This window comes from Poecilia mexicana, unplaced genomic scaffold (assembly GCF_051168715.1).
Source record: "Poecilia mexicana isolate PSO_F unplaced genomic scaffold, ASM5116871v1 scaffold_13, whole genome shotgun sequence".
In the NCBI taxonomy this organism is placed as follows: domain Eukaryota; kingdom Metazoa; phylum Chordata; class Actinopteri; order Cyprinodontiformes; family Poeciliidae; genus Poecilia; species Poecilia mexicana.
Genome location: NW_028263382.1, coordinates 19014584 through 19033594, shown reverse-complemented (window position 1 = coordinate 19033594; position 19011 = coordinate 19014584). Strand labels below are relative to the sequence as shown.

Below are 19011 nucleotides of genomic sequence, written 5' to 3'. Positions count from 1 at the left end.
TTTTCAAAACGTTTAATACTTTTGCTTACATTTTCATTTTGAAAGCAGGACTTCATGTCTTTCTTCTCCTTGTCTCTACTCGGAGTAAATCTCTGCTTGCAGAACTCTCTGCTCGCTTACACAACGTTTTCTGCTTGCTTTTGGAACAAAAATGCACCGTCGCCTGGCAACTTCTCAGCCAATAGAATGAAAGTGTTGCACTGGGTGTGTTTGTTTCCTTCTAGCGTGTTTGAATGTGTGGTTACTATTGATTGTAGCAACCTGTGCCACCCACTGGATGTAGGGAGAAACAACGATGTCAGCTTTCTGCTGCAGTACACTAAACATCTGCCAGCAGTGTGCTACTGATCACTATCAGCTATTGATCTAAAGCAGGAGTTTGTTTACTTAACCACAGAAAATGGATCAACAGATCCAACCGTGTTACAACATAGTCACAACATGATATCTATCTAGATCCCTCATGTGTGCTCTCAAATTATGGCAGAAAAAATCCCCCATACAAAACCAATAATCAGATTATAAACCTCACTTAAACTAATTTGTTTGGCTTTTTTAAAACTCTTTTATTTCAATTTGAGAAGAGTGACTCCCTTCCAACCCCCCAGTGGTAAAATTTGACTTTCCAAAGATTGATGCCTAGTTGTTGGGTGCTAAAAGCTGAGAGAAGCTGAGTGGGAATCTGCTGGTTGGCTTTACGAGCAGAAGGTCATCAGGCTGGGAAGTAAACAAACTCAACCAACCTCATTCAGGAAACTTTCTATTTTCAGTTTGATCATGAGAGTGGAGTGCTTGCAGCACACTGAAAAAGCACATGCAGCTTGATGTGAAAGATTGTAGTCTTTTTTATGCACAGACACATTTTTCACACAGGTTTTATTTATTCAATGTACATTGACACAGAGCTTTGACAGAACCATGCAGGTAAGAAAAATGTTTCAGGGCGAAACAAAAAGATCCTGGGCAGATTTCCTAAGAGCAAGCTTTAACACCAGCTCAGGAAACAGTCCTGGGTGCAGAACAGGAAGGACTAGCATAGGTAAGACTACCAGGATAAGTACAAAAACATAGAGAACTTATTGTATATGGAACAAGATTGGCAGGACAGAAACCCAAATCTTTAACCTTTTTTCTTGTAGTTAAAAATAATAAATTATACCAATCATAATGACAGGGTAATGAGAATTCACAGACATAGTCATAAGATTAACAGGCTATAGCATTCCCTTCCCCACCAAAGCCTTTCACCACCCCTTTAGTTTCAACAGGTATGAATTTGTTTACATGCAAATGTCACACCGGCGTCAAAGTGCCATCGCTTCCACGTGGTGACAGATCGACGTAACGCTCACTAGGACTTCTCAACTTGCTTCTTCTTCTGGAACTTCCTGAACTGGCTCTGGATGGTGACCGCCGCCTTTTCGGTGTCTGGGTCGTCCATATCGATGTCAAAATCCTCTGGGATGTTCGCTTTTGACTCCTCTGGACAGGGGAAAACAGAGTAAATGGTTGAGTGAAGAATTTAGTTATTTTTTCATTTATGAAATTCCTAATAGCAATTCTCAAGTTACTGATCTTAAAAATGTTTTTCTTTTGAGGTTAAACGTCTTAACAAGAGCTGAAAGTTGTACAATCCAAAGTTTTAATCTGCTGTGATGACTATGCAGGACCGCTGGAAACAGTTTTTTATAAACAATTTACAACCATAAAGATATAATGTAGAAAGGTTTATAAAAACATTTAAATTTGTAAGAATGACATATTATTTACTCTAAGAGTGGAGCGTAGTTGTGAAGTGGAAGAAAAAAAAACTTAGATTTTTTTTTCTTTGTTTTACTAGTAAAAAATAAAAAAAATCTTAAAAATGCAGGATTTGGCCCACCTCCTTTTGATCTGATGCCACTAAATTAAACCCAGAGTAACTTTAAAAATGGTTTGGGAACCACTGGATTCAAGTATCGGACATTAGACACGAGCACTTTAGAAGACGATAACCTGCTCATGCTGACCAAAAGGGGTTGGTTGGGTGCCACTGAGCTGATTTTGTCCGAGCCGCTGCTAAATGAGGCTTGGCGGCTAGGGCTAGCATGGATGATAGCACATCGTAAGAGCAAATTATTGTGCATGACTTTATATTTGTCCATGAACCTGAGCAAGTGAATATAGGATAAATGTATCCTATCTTCAGATACATTTATCTTCACCCAGTGACGGGCTGATGACTTGTGCCCCTTTGGTCTGCTTTATTGGACCAGGTGAGTAGAAAATAAAACCTGGAGTGTACATGTCCAGACATCATTTTTTTTAAAACAGATTTCTTAAAGTAGTGGAGGAGGGCAGATCAGAACTTTGCAAAATCATGGCAAGATAATGTTGACTTCAGACAGTAACACAGAGACTCGGTGCGTTGCAAAATTAACTTGCTTCCTGTTCTGACAACTGTAATCCAATTGCTGCTGTTGAATCAAACAACCAAGCTATTTTTGTGTCTTTGCACATTAACTTATTATTTCTCAACACAGAATTGTGGGGTTTTGTCTGTTTTGTTTTTTTCTCTTTATGCCCAGAACAAAATATTGATCTGGTGGAGTCTGATCTGTGGAGGTTTCTGTAGACAACCACATGACAGGCGAGGCCAAAAGCAGAGAGGAGACTCGTGTATCGACTGTGCAGCTAATCTGCAGGTTCTCTTGGGGCTGAGTCTGAGTACCTCTCTCTTGCAGCTAAAGGAGGACGCACTAACTGCTGTGTCAAGGCGAGCTTTGAATCCTGCATTAATTGATATTGAATTTTCCAACGCTCTGATGCCTGCTGTTTTCATCCCTGCGGTTTTAGCTGCTGAGCTGTGCCCTTTGCTGTCTGCAGTGTCAAACGCAGTCATGCTGTTAATCTTTATTTGATAAATTTTTGAGGGTTTTTTAACTTGAAAGTTTGTCATAGTTGAGAGCAAAGACAATGGTCAAACTGGCTGCTGTCCTGTGAGAAGTTGAACTTCTGCCCCAAAGTCGAGTCTGTTTTAGTCTCTAGCAAAATTTCTTCCATGATTCTTCCAGGTTGATCCATCTTCACACCAGCCCTCAGCAGCTTCTCCACCCCTTCTTTAAATAAAAAAAGATCACCACAGCATGATGATGCCAACACCATGTGTCACCATTGGGATGGTGTGTAATATGCAGAGTCAGTTTTACTCCCAGAGAACAATTTCTTCTGCATCTTTGTGTTTTACTTCCTGTAAAACAATGGTTACAGCTAGAAACTAGTGACCAGGCCTGAAATCTGGGTGTAGTGATGGACTCAGATCTGAACATTCAGACGCACATGAAGACGATTACAAAGCTGGCCTTCTATCACCTAAGGAACATTTCTTGGCTTAAAGGACTAATGTTTTTATTTTCAGTCAAATTGATTACTGCAACAGGTCTGCTTAAGAAGTCAAGCAGAGTAAATGAAACAGATTTTTACTAGCATAAATTTGATAAAAGTATTTTTCTGTTTACTTCACAATTATGCACTACATGGTGTTGGTCTTTTAAATAAAATCCCAATAAATCATACTGGTGTTCATAGTAGTAATGTGGAAAATTGTGGAGAAAGGTTAAAGTGGTATGAATGTTTTTGCAAGACTTGCATGACTCACTGTAAATTGGTAGGTTTCAAGCTGAAATTTTACAAATTAAACATCTGATGCCTGATCAGCCAATGGAAAGAACAGGTTCAGTAAATCATCTCTGATGTGGTTCCTGCACTGTGTAAAGACAGATTTTGGTCTTACGTCGACCAAATGACCTCAGACGTTTGTTATTCCCTCATATATCTGGATTCCTACAGAACCCAGGTGTTTTTATTTAAAAGTAAAGCCGTAGACTTTTGGGCTAGAAGTGAATTTATACTTTTACCTTCATGCAGTAATTTATATATAATTGTACTTTTTTTTTTCAATTTCTCTTTACTCAGTTTGCAACTGCATGGCAAATTATGAATGAAAAAAATACATGTATGCAGCATTTTCTGTCGAATATGAGTGTTATTAGTAAAATGAGAAGTTTACAGAGTAAATTCTTTTTACCAGCGTTTATGTTTGTGCTGTGTGTGTTTGTTTAGTTACTGCAAACTAATGAGGTCATTGTTTTGGGATTCAGGCATGAGTCTGCCGACCATTATCTTGATTAAAATCTTTCAGACCTGGGGTAAGATTTCCATCCCTCTTTAAGACTGAGGGCAGAAACTGAATGTGACAATGATGGATGATTCTCAGTTTGAGGATTTGCCTCCTCATCATGCACCAACGCAATGAATTATCAGGCCTATTACCTCTGGCAGCACTTTGAGTGTGACTGTCTTAAACAAATGAGTGTGCAATAGCTGCTGCAGAGGTGTCAGAGCAGATCATCGCGTCTGCACTTTCAGCGGAGGACCAAAATAATTTATTGTGTGTTGGGCCTTTTAGAATTAAAAGCCTGTTAAGGAGATTGACTTATTTTAAAAAACGATTTGATGGCTCAGTGCTAAATTATGTGTTCACAAGTCATGTAATGTGTCATCTGTTACTTTTGCTTTGACACGTGATGGCAGCAGCAGGGGGAGGGGCTTTTAACATATTTATGATATAATCCTAATATTGAATAACCAACGGATGACATTTGAGAGTCGAGCAATGGGAACTCTAAAACATTAACTTGTATTTTGTATTTTGAACATGAGGTATTGCCTCCCTGAGGTCCTGATCGTTGGCCAAGACTGAAACCAGACTCAAAGCCAGAGCAGTGGTTCACTCTAGCGCCACTTGTGGCAGAAAGGCGAATTACACAAACCGAAATATGATGAAGCTGCATTAGACTTGTGATGGAAGTCCGAGCGTAGAACAGGAAATGATGTCACAGGCGAGTTGGAAGGATTCCAGTTGCAATTAGCAAGTTGCTAATTTCTCTTATCATTTCCTTAATTTTGTTAGTTAGAGCCCAAAAAGAAAAAGTTAACATATTACGCAAACTGTGTCTCGCTACTTTAAAGACATCTACATCACTGGAGAAGCTAATAATGTATGAGCTAGCTACGTATCAGCCAAATCTTTCTCAGTCACAATTATGACTTCAGGAGGATTCCTTTAGTACTTTTGACTAGGAACTTGGAAATTATATCCGTCTCTGAGCTAATCGATCATATAGTGAACAAACACAAATATTTGCATTTTCTCCCAGCTTACTTCTATTACCATGTACTGAATGGATTCCATTCTGTGGAGTGGAGATGCAAACAGTATAAATTGTGTGTAACTGTAAATTAAATGCAACAATAATTTAATCATTTGATGCACGTGTATCTGGTCTCCTTTACTCTGATACAGTGCAAATAAACTGGGTTTAATAGGCAAATAATCCTGTAAGCACATAGAGTCCGTCTGTGACTAATTTACTCTCAACATGTCAGGTCTCAGAGGTTTGACAGTGAACAATAAAAATTAGATTTTCAACAGTTTTCAATGTGACATCCTCATTATTATGACTGATTATATGGGCAAAGGGTTCTGTAGACACAAACTTATGTCTATTGACATAGTATATTTACCAAGGGTTATGTTTGTCTGCTTTCATGTCGTGCACCTGTTGGTGTATTTTTGTCTCTAGTTGAATGCCAGTGTATGTGAAAGTAAATTTTATGTGCCCCAAGGCCTTGAAACACCAGAGGGGAGTCAAAGCACCAGGGAAACGACAGTGATCAATACACATACACACACGACGGGATAGTTGTGCATTGATTGGCACGGTGAGTTTTGTTCTTAGGTCGACTTTCATTGACTTTTGGCAAGAACGTATGTGTGTAACCTCCTTGAGGATGGAATAGTAAAACTATAAAAAAGAAACGGGGAAGCGTGAGAGGCTTAACGACCTGCAGAGGGAATATGTGCTTTTAGCTTTCTACAACATTCAAAAGCTTAACACAGAAGTAATTTACTCACAATCTATGACAAAATAAGAATAATTCACTCCAGCAATAATTTGGAACAACAAGGCTAATTAAAAACTGTAAAGAAAATAGGTCATCATCACTTTGGGAGCATGTCCAATGCTAATTAAAAAAAGATGACTTTGATCTCTGAGGTGAGCCTATTTGAAATTACGCCTTTGCCTTTTTGAAATGATGTGGGAGGTAGTGTTGATGTAGCACTTTCTACATTGATCTGTTCATCTGGACTCTCACATGTAGAAGCTGATTTTTAAGAGAAAGCTCAGAATTCAGTTGTGTCATATTGTCATCAATGTGGGTGCTGTCAGGAAGTGCCCTTGTCTGGTGCATTAAAAACGTTATCAGTATGAGACCGGATATGAAAGAGAATTATTTTGACACTGTGTTTATGTTTGGAGACTGAATTTAATTTAAAACTCATGTCATTTCAAATCCTGCCAAGAGTGCTGACATGTTAAAAAAAGGGAAGTCCTATTACATCTGTAAAGTACTCGTGTAACCTCATTCTCGATACTGCATGTCATTTAGGATCTGTGGTGTAGAATTTGTAATCTTTTTCTTTGAGAGAATGGGAAACATCATGCTGTTACTTCATTAAAAAAAATAACTACAAGTAATCTGACAATTAATCATTGGGGAAAAAAGTGAACACCATCAGTTTCATTTTCAGTTTCAAGCATCCTGCATGTGGAGGTCAGTCGAACATCTGCAAAGTATTGCAGAGAGATGATCTTATCACCCAAAACTGCGCTAAATAAATGTACAACCTCCTCATACTGTTATAAATTATAATGCAATCAGACAATTTATAGTTTCTTAATAACTTAGCATCCAAACAGCAGCTCCCTGGTTTAGTCTCAGATTGTTTTGTAAATTTAGCATTTTGTATTCAAGGAAAAGCACCAAAGTGAATAATTATTTTTTAATCATATTCCATCAACTTGCTACACATTTGTACTTGTTCAATTATTTTTTTTTTTTTACAACAAGCAGTTCTCCTCCTCCCTGCGTTAACCAATCGTCCTGTTACTGCTGATATCAGGTAAAAAGCCTTTGCTGCACCACTGAGAAGCACTGCTGTATGCACTTGTATTTAACCAGTTTAAAATGAGTTCCTGTGAATATGGACACATTTGTTTTGAAATCGTCCTTGAGCAAGAGAGAGCTTTTCTCTGAAGACTGTGTTGTGCTCAGTGCTCAGGGATGCAGAGTGGGCGAACGTCAATAGCTGAGTTTTTCCCACCTCCCTCACTTTCAGAGTGTGCTCTTTGTGCATCTCTGGGAAAGCACTTTTTACAGGCTACAAATTAATTTTCAAGGTCACACCACAGAGAAATACTTTGTGTTTATGTGGGTGAACTGCAAGGCACACACCTCCCTATTATTTTTCCTTATTAAGTGAGCAGAAAAAGAGACCTGCATTTTGTAGTCAGGGAAAAATTGGTCTCCTGCATCCCAGCGTCTGAACTTCTTCTGATAATGTGGATCCAATTAATTGCTTTAGCAAGGTGGTGACTCTTTAATAGGGCTCCAACATGGCTAGTCGCAGAATAAGTTCACGCACACTTGCTGTCTTTTCGTTCAGCATTGTCCACAATACAATTACAAGAGTTTTGATGATTTTTACTGTAAAATTTAGGTTAAATTAAAAGAAAAAAAAAGAAAAGAAAACTTCTCAAAACATAGAAAGAGGCAGAAGAGGCGGAGGATGTTTGCCAGTTTCCATCGTTCCAACATCATTAGAGTTTGATGTAGTTCCTCTCATCCTTCTCTTCATTCTTTTACCCGATTGAGAAGTTTTTTCCCCCTCAGCATGGAGATGGAAAGCATAAGAAGACAGCACTACATGTACAGTTTTCTTTTTGGGGAGATCTTACATTACCATTTCTACTTTTGTTTTATTTTATTCTTTGTGCAATGTAGTGCTATCTTTCTCTTTCTGCCACACAATGACAGGTTAAGTCAATAAATGACAGTAAAAGTGTAAATGTGAATCATGTCCAGCATCTTGCATTGATCTCCCACAATTACAGATTACAATACATCAAAACTTTAACAGTTTATAACAGAACATCCCTGCAGAGTACACCGTTATATTGACGACATGACAAAGCAATTTGACTGTCTTATCTGTGCACAAGGACTTGTCATACTGAAGATACTCACATGTTCATGGATACATATATTTACTTTTGAGAGAGGGACTGAGGACTTTGACTTTTGCAGATAATGCATGGTGGTCCACTGTTTGTACGAATTGTTTTGAGAAATACACTTACTGTTTGGCAAATGTCAAAAATGATCAAGAAATGCATCAAAGTGGCTGAGGGAAAACTGCAAATGAACTAAAAGTCTTGTAGCTGGGAACTCACAGTTGTCCTACTAAGCTAATATAGTAAGTTGTTAATGCCTTGTCCACATACCTGACCTTTGTTACCCTTATATGGTCCTGACTGTAGAAAACCCTGGTTCTGCTACAGTTCTGCTTACGTCCCTGTAGAATGGTGAAGTATTGCTGAGTCAGGGCGGCACATCAAATTACAGTCATGATTTAAGGGAGGTGAAAGGAGAGAGGATATTACTTTTCTCGTTGAAGACTTTATTTGCTTTGCTGTGATAAGTTTAATGACAGCGGCTCAAGAATAAACATGATTTGCAACGCACTTGGCACATGAGGCAGATCTTTATTTCCCCCAGGACCAAACTGACACCGGCTGTCTATCGGTGTGGAGGGAGGAGAGGCAATCACCGGAGAGATGTGATCAGAGAAGTTGATGGCCATTACAACTTTGTCTCCTGGTGCCTGGAGCCTCAGAATTAAAATGCAAATTTAATTCACGCTGTATTGTGAAGAGACAAGGATGGATGCGTTTGTGGATTGTTACAGATTTTTATGAATATCCAGTACAAGTTTGGACATTGCACCCATCATGAGGTGAGAACTGGATGCATTGTTCTGCGGTTTTTTTCGTAACTTAAGAGACCACCGTCCCAACATATGTGTAAACATGTGAAAAGATTGGTAATTGGTGATCACTGGAGCATACGGCTGAAGAAAAACAACAGCAGAACTCAGAGCTGCAGTGACAGTAACAGCATTTCCTCACACATTATGGGAGTCAAAGCTTCTGGCTGGGAAATTCCTCATTAATATTAATGCTGCATATTTGCTAAACACTTTTATGTCCAGAGGTGTTACGACAAGCTTAAGTAACCATCGGCTCTCAGTGGCCATTTCATCTGTGAAGTTGATCACACTGTTTAATGCATGGTCTCAAATCTACCTAAAAATCACATGACACTCATAACACAGTGAGTGGATCTGACAGGAAGTCCTGAGGTACAGTTGTGTTTGTGTGCATTTCAGCCCCAGTTACCTTCATTTGCTATGAGTCTGTTGAAGCCTGGATCAGAGACATATGAGCTGCGACATACAGTAAACCCCAGTCTACTTACTGCTTCTTTGGCTCTTCTCTTTGCTTTGTTTCCACTGATTTAAGGCATAACATTGTTCATTTCTTTGTTTGTGAAGACAGAAAAGAATCTAAAAAGTTTCAGTATATGTCTTTCTTTTTACCTTTCCCCCCAGAGGTCTTGTTTTTGCCAGCAGCTGGCCCAGATCCTTGTCTCTGCAACATAAAACAAGAGATGCGTTACAACAGAGCATTCCTATCCACCATACTCTAAAGCATGTCAAAATGTATCCCCTTAAGCTGCTGTCACTCTGCTTCCTGTCTCGCCTTGAGTGCTAGTGAATAAGAAAACATGCCACGAAGGGTAATTAAAGGCAAGTTTGCAAAATCAAGTCCTGTCGTATTCGCAATATGTTTTATGCTTTTTATGCGCTTCCCTACTGGGTTGTGTATGTGTACTGGGATCATGTTTTGCTGCATCTGTACGTTACAGTCTAGGAAAAAAGAATGACGTCTTAAGAAAGTAGTAAGTCTGATTTTCAGTTTCAAGCATCCTGCATGCTGAAGTGAGCAAACCATTTCGAAAGCATGTGATGTGTGGGATTAAATGATATTATTGGGCTATTGCTGAATATATTAGTTGCCGTTGTGCCAAACCTAGTGGCACAAACACACAGTATATATTGTGTGTAAGAGTTACAGTGATGCAAAACCTTCTGACTTGTCCAAAGCAACGATGACAGTGAAGATCATCTCATAATCTAGTTATTTATGCAGCAGTCTTAACTGATTCCTGAGTGTTTGTTTTCCAGGTTTTTTTTTAACTTCCTGCATCACTGAATGAAAAGCAGATATAGAGTACTTGTATTAAGCTTGTAATCAAAACCAGAAGGTGATGAGCCACGGCTCTTTGCTCTGCAGTGACTGCACTTGCACCTCATGACTGTTCTGACATCTACTACGGACTGAGCTGCTGTTCCTTCAGAGGCTTATGCTGATTGTTTCAGCCGGAGGGGGTTTGTTAAGATGAGCCCCTGCAGGCTCACGGTCATTTGACACTAGAAAGGCACAAGTACCAAGTACAGCACAGTAACCAGGAATAACCAGAAGTTTTCTCCCTTGCGCTGGCCTGGCACTGTCACACTACCGAACTTATAAACTCATAAACAAATAACTTTATTACTCCTTAATTGCCACAGAGCAGAATCACAAGCAACATTCATGCTTTTATTACCACATTTCATTGCATTGTTGATATTTTTGGAGTGCATTTATGCAGCACAGCTGGTGTTAGATGAATGTATCGAGGTTAAGATGTTTCAAAATGCTGTCTGGAGGCCAAAGCCCAGTAATCTGCGTGGTTATGAGTTTGTGTGTGTGAGAGGATTTATGCAGCTTATAAAGGCCTGTAACTACATGGTCACGAGATATTGACTACACTCATTAAAATTCCATCTACATCATAAGATAATGGGCTGTAAAATGGACCACTGGTTATGAACAGGAAAGCCACCGAATGTGCTGCAGCCTGAAGGACATAGTCGGCTATAATGTGTACTCGTTTCCTCCATAAATATACAACTGTGACGCGATATAATTGTACATGTCCCCCGTTACCAGATATAATCATTATGTTTGTATTCTAAAGCCACAGCATTTATCTAAATGTCAACTACCATTGTTCGGTGGCCATTTATTTACCCCAGCGCATTACCTGCGTTCCAAGCTCTCTTGCCCTGGATTTTGTTTAATAAACTGCAAATGGGAACGGATCTCCAGAGAAATAACAACACAGACCAGCTGTGTAAATCTCTCCAGTACTCGCTTCTTTTAGAAAGTGTGCAATGTGATTTTTAGTCAGTAAGCATTTAAAACGAAAGTACAGAAGTAAGCACAAAAAGGCTAGATAGGTGAAATATCTAAAATCTGACACCTAAAATATTAATATACTATATTACTATCAAATAGTTTTGTCTTAGGTGATGAATATCCCCTGTTTGGAAATATTTACACATCTATTTAAATAATAGTAAAGCATAGGATGTATTTGTTCAGATATTCTGGATTTTTAAAGATTACATTAGCAGAACAGTCAAAAAAAGAATGTATGACAGAAAGGAGTATTAGACAATGTGAGCAGTTTAAAACCACATTTAACGGTTCAGCTTTTAGTATAAAGCACAGAGAAGACATGGATCTAATTATAAAAGTACAAAAGCATTGGACCATGAAAGGAACAAGAACAGACTGGGAAAAAGTGAAAAAAAAAAGTTATTTTTTTCAAATCGCAGAGCAAACATTAGTATGCATGAGAAGCTACATGAAAAAAAAGACAGACTTACACAAGTTTACAGTTCAACATTCAGCTGTTTTTCTGCTGAACACAATAAGTTTTGAAAAGCACTGCAAGGACTGCAAAGGAAAGTCTTCAAGTCATATGAAAAAAGGAAATCCAGAGATGCAATAATTTCTCGAATCACTAAAATATTTCCATTAAAAAAATCCTCAAGGCAAAATCCCCTTGTCTCATTTCTTTATTTCATTTCAACTTCATTCTGTTCACTGACCAATTTATTCTCTTCACACGGTCATGTGTTTCACAGAGGGCAGTTACTGTAGTTGTACAACATAATTTAACTAAATATCAAAACTGTGTTGAAGGGAATTAAGACCGAATTTAGCAGCTGGAAGGTCCAAAAATCCCTTTTTCAAACCATAAACTCACCACACACAGGCTTGGTAGCAACTCTTTTTGGTGTGGACTGCTGTGCTGAATAAAGAAGACTTAAAGCTAACTATTTTTCAGCATAAGTCATGTGTTTAAAATGTAAAGGTTTAGTCCTGATTGCTATTCACTGACGATGTGCAAAGCTATTATTGGTAATCAAGTATGTACACCAACTCTTATTATATGTTCTTTTCTGTAATATGTTTTAAAAATGATATTTAAAATGACCTTTGTCAGAATAATTTACATCTGAATGATGAAAGCTGTTGTCTGTGGCAGCAGACTCTTTGTGCAACCATTGTAACAGGATTTCAGTTTGGCTGCAATTGTGCTGGAAAAATTATATGTGCTTTAAAAATTAAGTCAGAATTATCTGAGTCCCTTAATCGTGAACATGTTTTGTTACCAGATGGTAGATCATTTTTAGCTTCAGTGTATGTACACGGCCTGGGTGAGAGCTTTCTATTGAGAAGGAGGGTGAAGACAGCAGAGAAGGATTACTACAACCCTCTGCAGCTAAGATGTAGAATAATAAAGAGCTTCGGTGAGAAGATGAATGGCCAGAAATATTTCCTTGACTACATTCTCTGGTCTGGTGAAACAAAAAGAAAAAAGAAAATTAAGGATGGAGGGAGAGTTTTCTGGACTAATGAGGGTTTGCTTCCTGCCCTGTGTTTTCCTGTGTTGGTTGTCACTGTGTGTTCTCAGAAATGACTGAGACAGAACACAAGGCACAGGCACTTTACACTCACAGCGTCAAGTTTTGGATTTGAGAGTAGAGGAAATGTTGCCTTCCGGGGCCGGGAAAAATAAGGTAAGAGCATGGGTGGGGGGTTGGAGAAGCACAGTGGGGATGGAGGTAAAGAACGATAGCATACTGGCCAAAATGGGAAAATATGGGAGACACGTTACAGTATCAGAAAAGTTTGACCTATAAAATCCCAGTAAAATGCATTGACCTTGCTGATTTTAATATGAAAAATCATGAGCAAGTTAAAGGAGAATGAATACTACTTTCAGCCACTTTATACAGAAGAAATAAAATTGCAGAAAATTAGAAAAATTTAATTTCAGCCAAAAAATGTGAAAATCTGAGCGTTTCTTACACACCTTTTTAAATGTCGACAAAGGCTCCCACTTGGATAAAAATAAAAATAAATAAATAAATCATAGACAAAGATTAATTTCCTAATAAAATTAATGTATGTACGTCTTCAGATTGCAGCACCATCTGACTGAATCCATCTGTCCCACATAACATGCCGTCCCAGTGTTTGCTTTGTTTTTCTTTTTGGCCAATTGTTACGCTCACCACCTGGTCAGAAAAAAAAAAAAATCCAGAGAATCACTGTGCAATATTGTACTTAATTCAATTACACCTTTTTATTACTTTTTTTTTTTTTTTACAATCTTCTTTCAACAAACCCAGGAGGAGGCAGCGGTAACAAGGCACAGTGAAGGAGAGACAGGAAATTGTTTCATTTAGCTGGCGTGTATCCGTCTACCTCCTGGGGGATTTAGCTCCAGTAACTTTCATCACAACCCTCTCGCAGCTATTCACTTCCTTGTTCAAAGGTTTCCAATTTGGTCGTGTCAGAAGGGTTTTGCATGCTTTAATGGTGGAGGAGTCGAGAAGGTATCATGTTATGCGTCTTCTTTTCTGAGCTTCTCTCTCCCTGCATTATTAATCCAATGCTTTCAATGAATTTCAAACAGTACGAGCTAAGCTTTGATGCCGCGTGCGGAGGGGCATGTGTGGCGAGAGAGTATGAGGCATGCCTGTTAGCTCAGAGCACAACACACTCACTTCTCTTGAGAAGACGCATCCAATTTGGGGCGGCTCTTTGATGCACTTCTGAGTTTCTGAAAACTCATCACTCAAACTGTGTGAAAATGCCGTGTATGCACGCAGCGCTGCAGAGGATGTTTACTTGCCGTGCTCATCAGAATGATAGTTTTTTTTTTTTTTTTTTTACATGTTTGTCAGTGGTACTCTGAAGGGGGACAACTTATCACATTTCTCTGTGGCGTGTCATATTACAGTAACTCTGCTGAGCTTCCCTCCTGACAGCTTTTGTATTGTTTCTAAAACCTCTAATCCAAGTTAAAAGACAGAAATCGAGTCTTTCCAGCAGTCCACTCTAATGCCCGTGAAATTAACTGCGGAGGCCATGGTAGCTGCTCCTTCACAAAGCACCGATTTGTCTCCCAAAACAACCTGCTGTGGCACAAGCGACACAAAACCAGTCCAACCTTGCTCCACTGCACCAGCAGCACCTGCATGTCTGGAGCCCTGCAGCTCATTTGCATCCATGTTTGCTTGAAGACCTTTAATATTGATGTAACATTGCAGCTTTGTTGAGCAAGATTAATTGCAAAGGCTGGATAGCTGCTTATTTTTAAGTAATAGAAGCCTTTTGATGGGTCCATAATGGGATTTACAAGCACGGACAACTTGATTTAAATTAGACATTTAAAGCCACATGTTTTCATACACCATATAGAAAGATACTTAACCATCATCTTCTATTTGACAAATGCCAGCGGAACTGGTGATGGAATGTTCATTATTTTAATATCGGAGCCAAAGGTTTCCTTAAACTTACTTAGTATGTGATGGATTTGGATTCATGGCTTAAACCAGATGTTATTATTTGACATGCTTCTTATCATAGTTTAAGAATCAGGCCTTCCTTACCATAGAACTGGTGTGACTAAGTCAAGTTTGTCTCTCAAAGTTCACCATTACAACGATCTTTTTTTCTTTAAGTTAAAATGTTTCAACGTCTCGATTTAGGTATTCTAATTGTTGGTGTTCTTGCAATAAGTTATATTTATCACTAAAATCACTTTGCTACTTTTGATCTATTGACATACTTGAGAGACCCATCATTGGATCTTAACAGGTGGAGGGCAGGATGCTTGGCAGTACTCTGTCATATAGATCAGCACAGCACCTACCTTCTGCTTTGTGGAAACAGCCTAATGCAGTCAAATTCAATTTATGGCACTTTTTTGGTAAAAACTGAGTCTTCAGAGGAAGCGCAGCTTAAACTGAGTCATTTCATTTTCTCCAGTCCCTTCTCACGAGGAAGCAAGTTGCTGCACTGGAAAGCTGATTGCATTCAATCATTAACTTTACAGAAATGTTTTGCATCGACCAGACATGTGGTGTAAAAAAGATAGAGAAGAGTCTGGCATAAAATGAGTTTCCACCAATAATGAGCAACATGATAAAAAAAAAAAAAAAAGCTGATTCAGATATAAGCTTTATTTATGCAGTTGAACTATCCTGAGACTCAGCGTCTCATTCTAACATCCAGTCATTCGATACATTTCCAGAAAGAAATCACAGGGTTTATAACAACATGCTCTGCTCATACCGAGCCCGGTTCTGTTTTAGGTTCCTTCCTGCTAAAAGGTAGTTTTTTCTCTCTACTGTCGCTACTTGCATTCTCTCTATGAGAAATTGCTGCAAAGTCAACAACACAGTGCAGGTGATTGTGTACCGTTGGCACATGATCATCCATGAGAAGTGAATGCTGCAAGTCAGTGACTCCATTTAATCGGACAGTTTCACCAATTCACCAATTTGAATAATTACCTGGGCTTGACTGTCTGTGTGGCGACTCTGACCGTTTGCTGAGTTTCTCCACAAGCGGAGTGAAGCAGCCATACTGATTGGAAACTCCTGACTTTGTTCTTCTCCTCTATATGAAGGCTAAGGTGCTGAGCTGGTGGATAATGGCTCTATCCCTCCCTTTGTTTGTTAAATATAGTATTTATTCCAATGACTCATTCAATTGAACTTTTCTGTTGTTTTCTATAAAACACACATTTATAAATGATCATTTTGTCTCCATTTTCTTCTCTTTTGTCACAATCCCTGAGCCAGGTTGCGACAGATAACCAGGTTCAGTTTGAATGTTTGTGTGGTTGGATTGAAATGACTTTCATAAAATGCCTCGAGATGACATGTGTTGTGAATTGGTGCTATATAAATAACCTGAACTGAACAGATATTATATGTGCTTGCGGTGTTTTTCTGAACTCTTTTGCTTGTTAACTTCAAAAAGCTTACAGGAGCAAATACATAATGAGCAATAAATTTGCAGTTATGAGCATTTGTCACTCCATTACACCTATTAATCTCTCTTGAGATGATGTTACTGTAGATGTCAGCTCTCAAGCCATGATTATCATGTTGTACTCAGAAGTGGGTGGGTGGGTGGGGGGGAAGGGGTTTTAAACAGGTTATAATTTGTCTTAAACTCAAGGTGTGACCTGGGGTCCTTTGGTTTATAGAGAAAATGCTCTGCTCAGCACAGAGGTGATGAGGAGCTATTACCCTCCCGAGTGGAGGGGAAAGCAGCTCAGCTACTGCTGAGCAGCTACGCAGCTGAGCCGAGCGTAAATTGCAATAACGGTGGCTCGATTACTGAGGGGGTAAGGGACCGTAGCCCTCGCTGTGCGGATAAACAAAAACATGCTCACACAAGTGAAGAAGTCAGTATGGCTACATACACAACCTGACACTGCTTGGAGGATGAGAAATCGCCAAAGCTGAGAAATGAAACGATGATTATATGAACCTGAAGGAGAAAATTGAGAGCAAAGACACCAGCTGTAGCTCCTTTTAATCATCAACAGACTCAGAGGTATATAAGGTCAGTAGGCCATGTTTTTTGTGTGTGTGTGCATTTAGAAATGACCACTGTGGCTTCCTGCCTGTGGCTGCTGCTACACAATAGATTCTTCTGGGCTTTCAGCTGGAATACCATAAGGAGAAGCTATAAATAAACAAACAAACAAACATAACGCAGAGATAATAGTCGCACAAACACATACTCCCTCAAAACAAGCAGAGCAATGAAACTGTGGATTCAGTCACACATCACAGAAGTTTTATATGCATTAGTGTAAAGAGAGGGAAAAAGAGGGAGGGCATTTTCAAATTCTTTCTGCAGAAAGCCCGTCTTTATTCTCTTATGTCTAAGCCAGAATTCATTTCGGCGTTTTCCACCCAACTTCTGAGCGTGTGATTTGGGGGGGGAAAAAAAAGAAACTTATTAAACTCCCAGTTGATAGGATGGAGAGGATTAATACGTGTTCAATTCCCCAAAAACCTAAAACGGGGTCAAATTTGATCATTATTAGATTTAAATAAAACAGACCCAGACAACTATGGACCCCTAATGTGTTTATCCTGCAATTTTCACTGCTGTAACGCTGCGACTTGTGAAGCGAGTTTAGACTTTAATGGAGCCAATAACTCTTTGTTTTATCAAATTTGCTCATTGGCTGTCATGTGGAGAAGCGTGGAAGACTGATAAAGCCTTAATGCCATCTATAACACATGAACAGTCAGCGGCCGATTACCGCAGCTTGGAATGGAAACAGTCTTTCAGTCCAAATCTGCCCAGCAACAGCGAACACCATTAGCATCTGGCTAACAGAAATGAGCATTTTCATTGGGTCCAATGGGTACAAATACTGTACAGTAAGTTGAGTTCACCAAAACAAGGAAATAACTGTATCTCCCCTATTGATGTCTACAAAACACTAACAAGTGTTGCAACAATAGAGATATTGATGTAATTTAAAACAATAATATTTGTAAGGATGGACAATATGGCTGAAAAACTTTCATGATATAAACGTTTCATGTCAGTCAATATGAGCAGTTGTTTATATATATAATTATTGATTAGTTTCTGGATTAAATATCTGAAATGCTGAAAAACTAATGGCATGATCTTTCCTGTTTTGTCCACAGTTTTCACTCCACAAAAATTTTGTACTCACACGTGATAATTTTACAATATGAGACGTCTTAACTTTGATGCATGTTCTTCATCTACAACCTTGTGAAAAGCATAAAAAAGAGATAGTTTTCTATAATTCGCACGTCTACATCAGAAATATCCCCATCATTAAAGATTTAGAAAGGCCATTCCCACTAGGATTCCTCTCTGCTACGGTCAAATAGTTTTAAAGTTTTCAGAAGTGCCTTGATCTTGTCGGCACCAAGAGGTCGCGATGATCAAATATTTCTTTGCATCTCACTGATCTCTGCCTGCCGTGTTCCTCATAGAGCAAAAGACAACTGCAAGCTGACATTAAAAAGGTGTAAATTTGACAGATCTCTCTGGTGTCTCTCCATCTGCACGTATTTCGCGCAGACTGTTTGCGGTGTAGAAACAAAACGTGTAAAATAAAAGGAAGCAAATTGCTCAGCTTAGTAAATTTGCCCCCCTGTGTTTAACAGGTGGAAAGCTGGTGGGAATAGTGGGGAGAGTTTGAATGGGCAGCGGTGTTTCCATGACAGTAACATGTTCACAGGATCCACAGAGATAATCTTCAAGGTTATGTTCAGATGAAGCTGCGCTGCTGAGTTTCTGTGCCGATTGTCTAACCTCTCTCTCCTCCTAGCTATTCACCTCCTCACAAATCAGTCTCCCCCCCCCCATCCTCACAGTGCAGTCAGTGGGAGTGTGTGTGTACTGTATGCTCTTTACTACAAGTGATGCATGTGTGTGTGTGTGTGTGTGTGTGTGTGTGTGTGTGTGTGTGTGCGTGTGTGTGTGTGTGTGTGTGTGTGTTACAGACCACTCATCTGTATGAGCTCCACTGCCAGTTACATAAAGCATACTGTCATAAGGGCTACAGGGCATACTGAAGCATTGCCAAATCAGTGCTGGGTCAATAACTCCCCGTTGCAGATTTTTTTTTTTGGATTTTCTTTGTTTTGTTGGGAAGCCAGAGCGCATCTAGACAGAAATAAGGAGAAAGTGGGTGGTTTCTAACTCATGCAGTGTGGCGCTGAGGTCAGTAATTGCCATTAAATCTAGAGGTTTCAGGGGAGCTGAAAACAGATTTTAGGCACAGTAATTAGAGCAAAGAGGT

General features: G+C 39.1%; 1 protein-coding gene across 1 annotated transcript; it reads right to left on the bottom strand.

The window, feature by feature from the left end:
• Positions 1-859: 859 nt before the first annotated feature.
• pcp4b (Purkinje cell protein 4b) lies at positions 860-9602 on the bottom strand. The gene is made up of 2 exons (XM_014982428.2): positions 9542-9602; positions 860-1482 (listed from the first exon to the last, which is right to left on the bottom strand). Exons 1-2 carry the CDS (start codon positions 9600-9602, stop codon positions 1352-1354), a joined length of 192 nt encoding a protein of 63 aa, XP_014837914.1. The 3' UTR covers positions 860-1351.
• Between the last annotated feature and the right edge of the window lie 9409 nt (positions 9603-19011).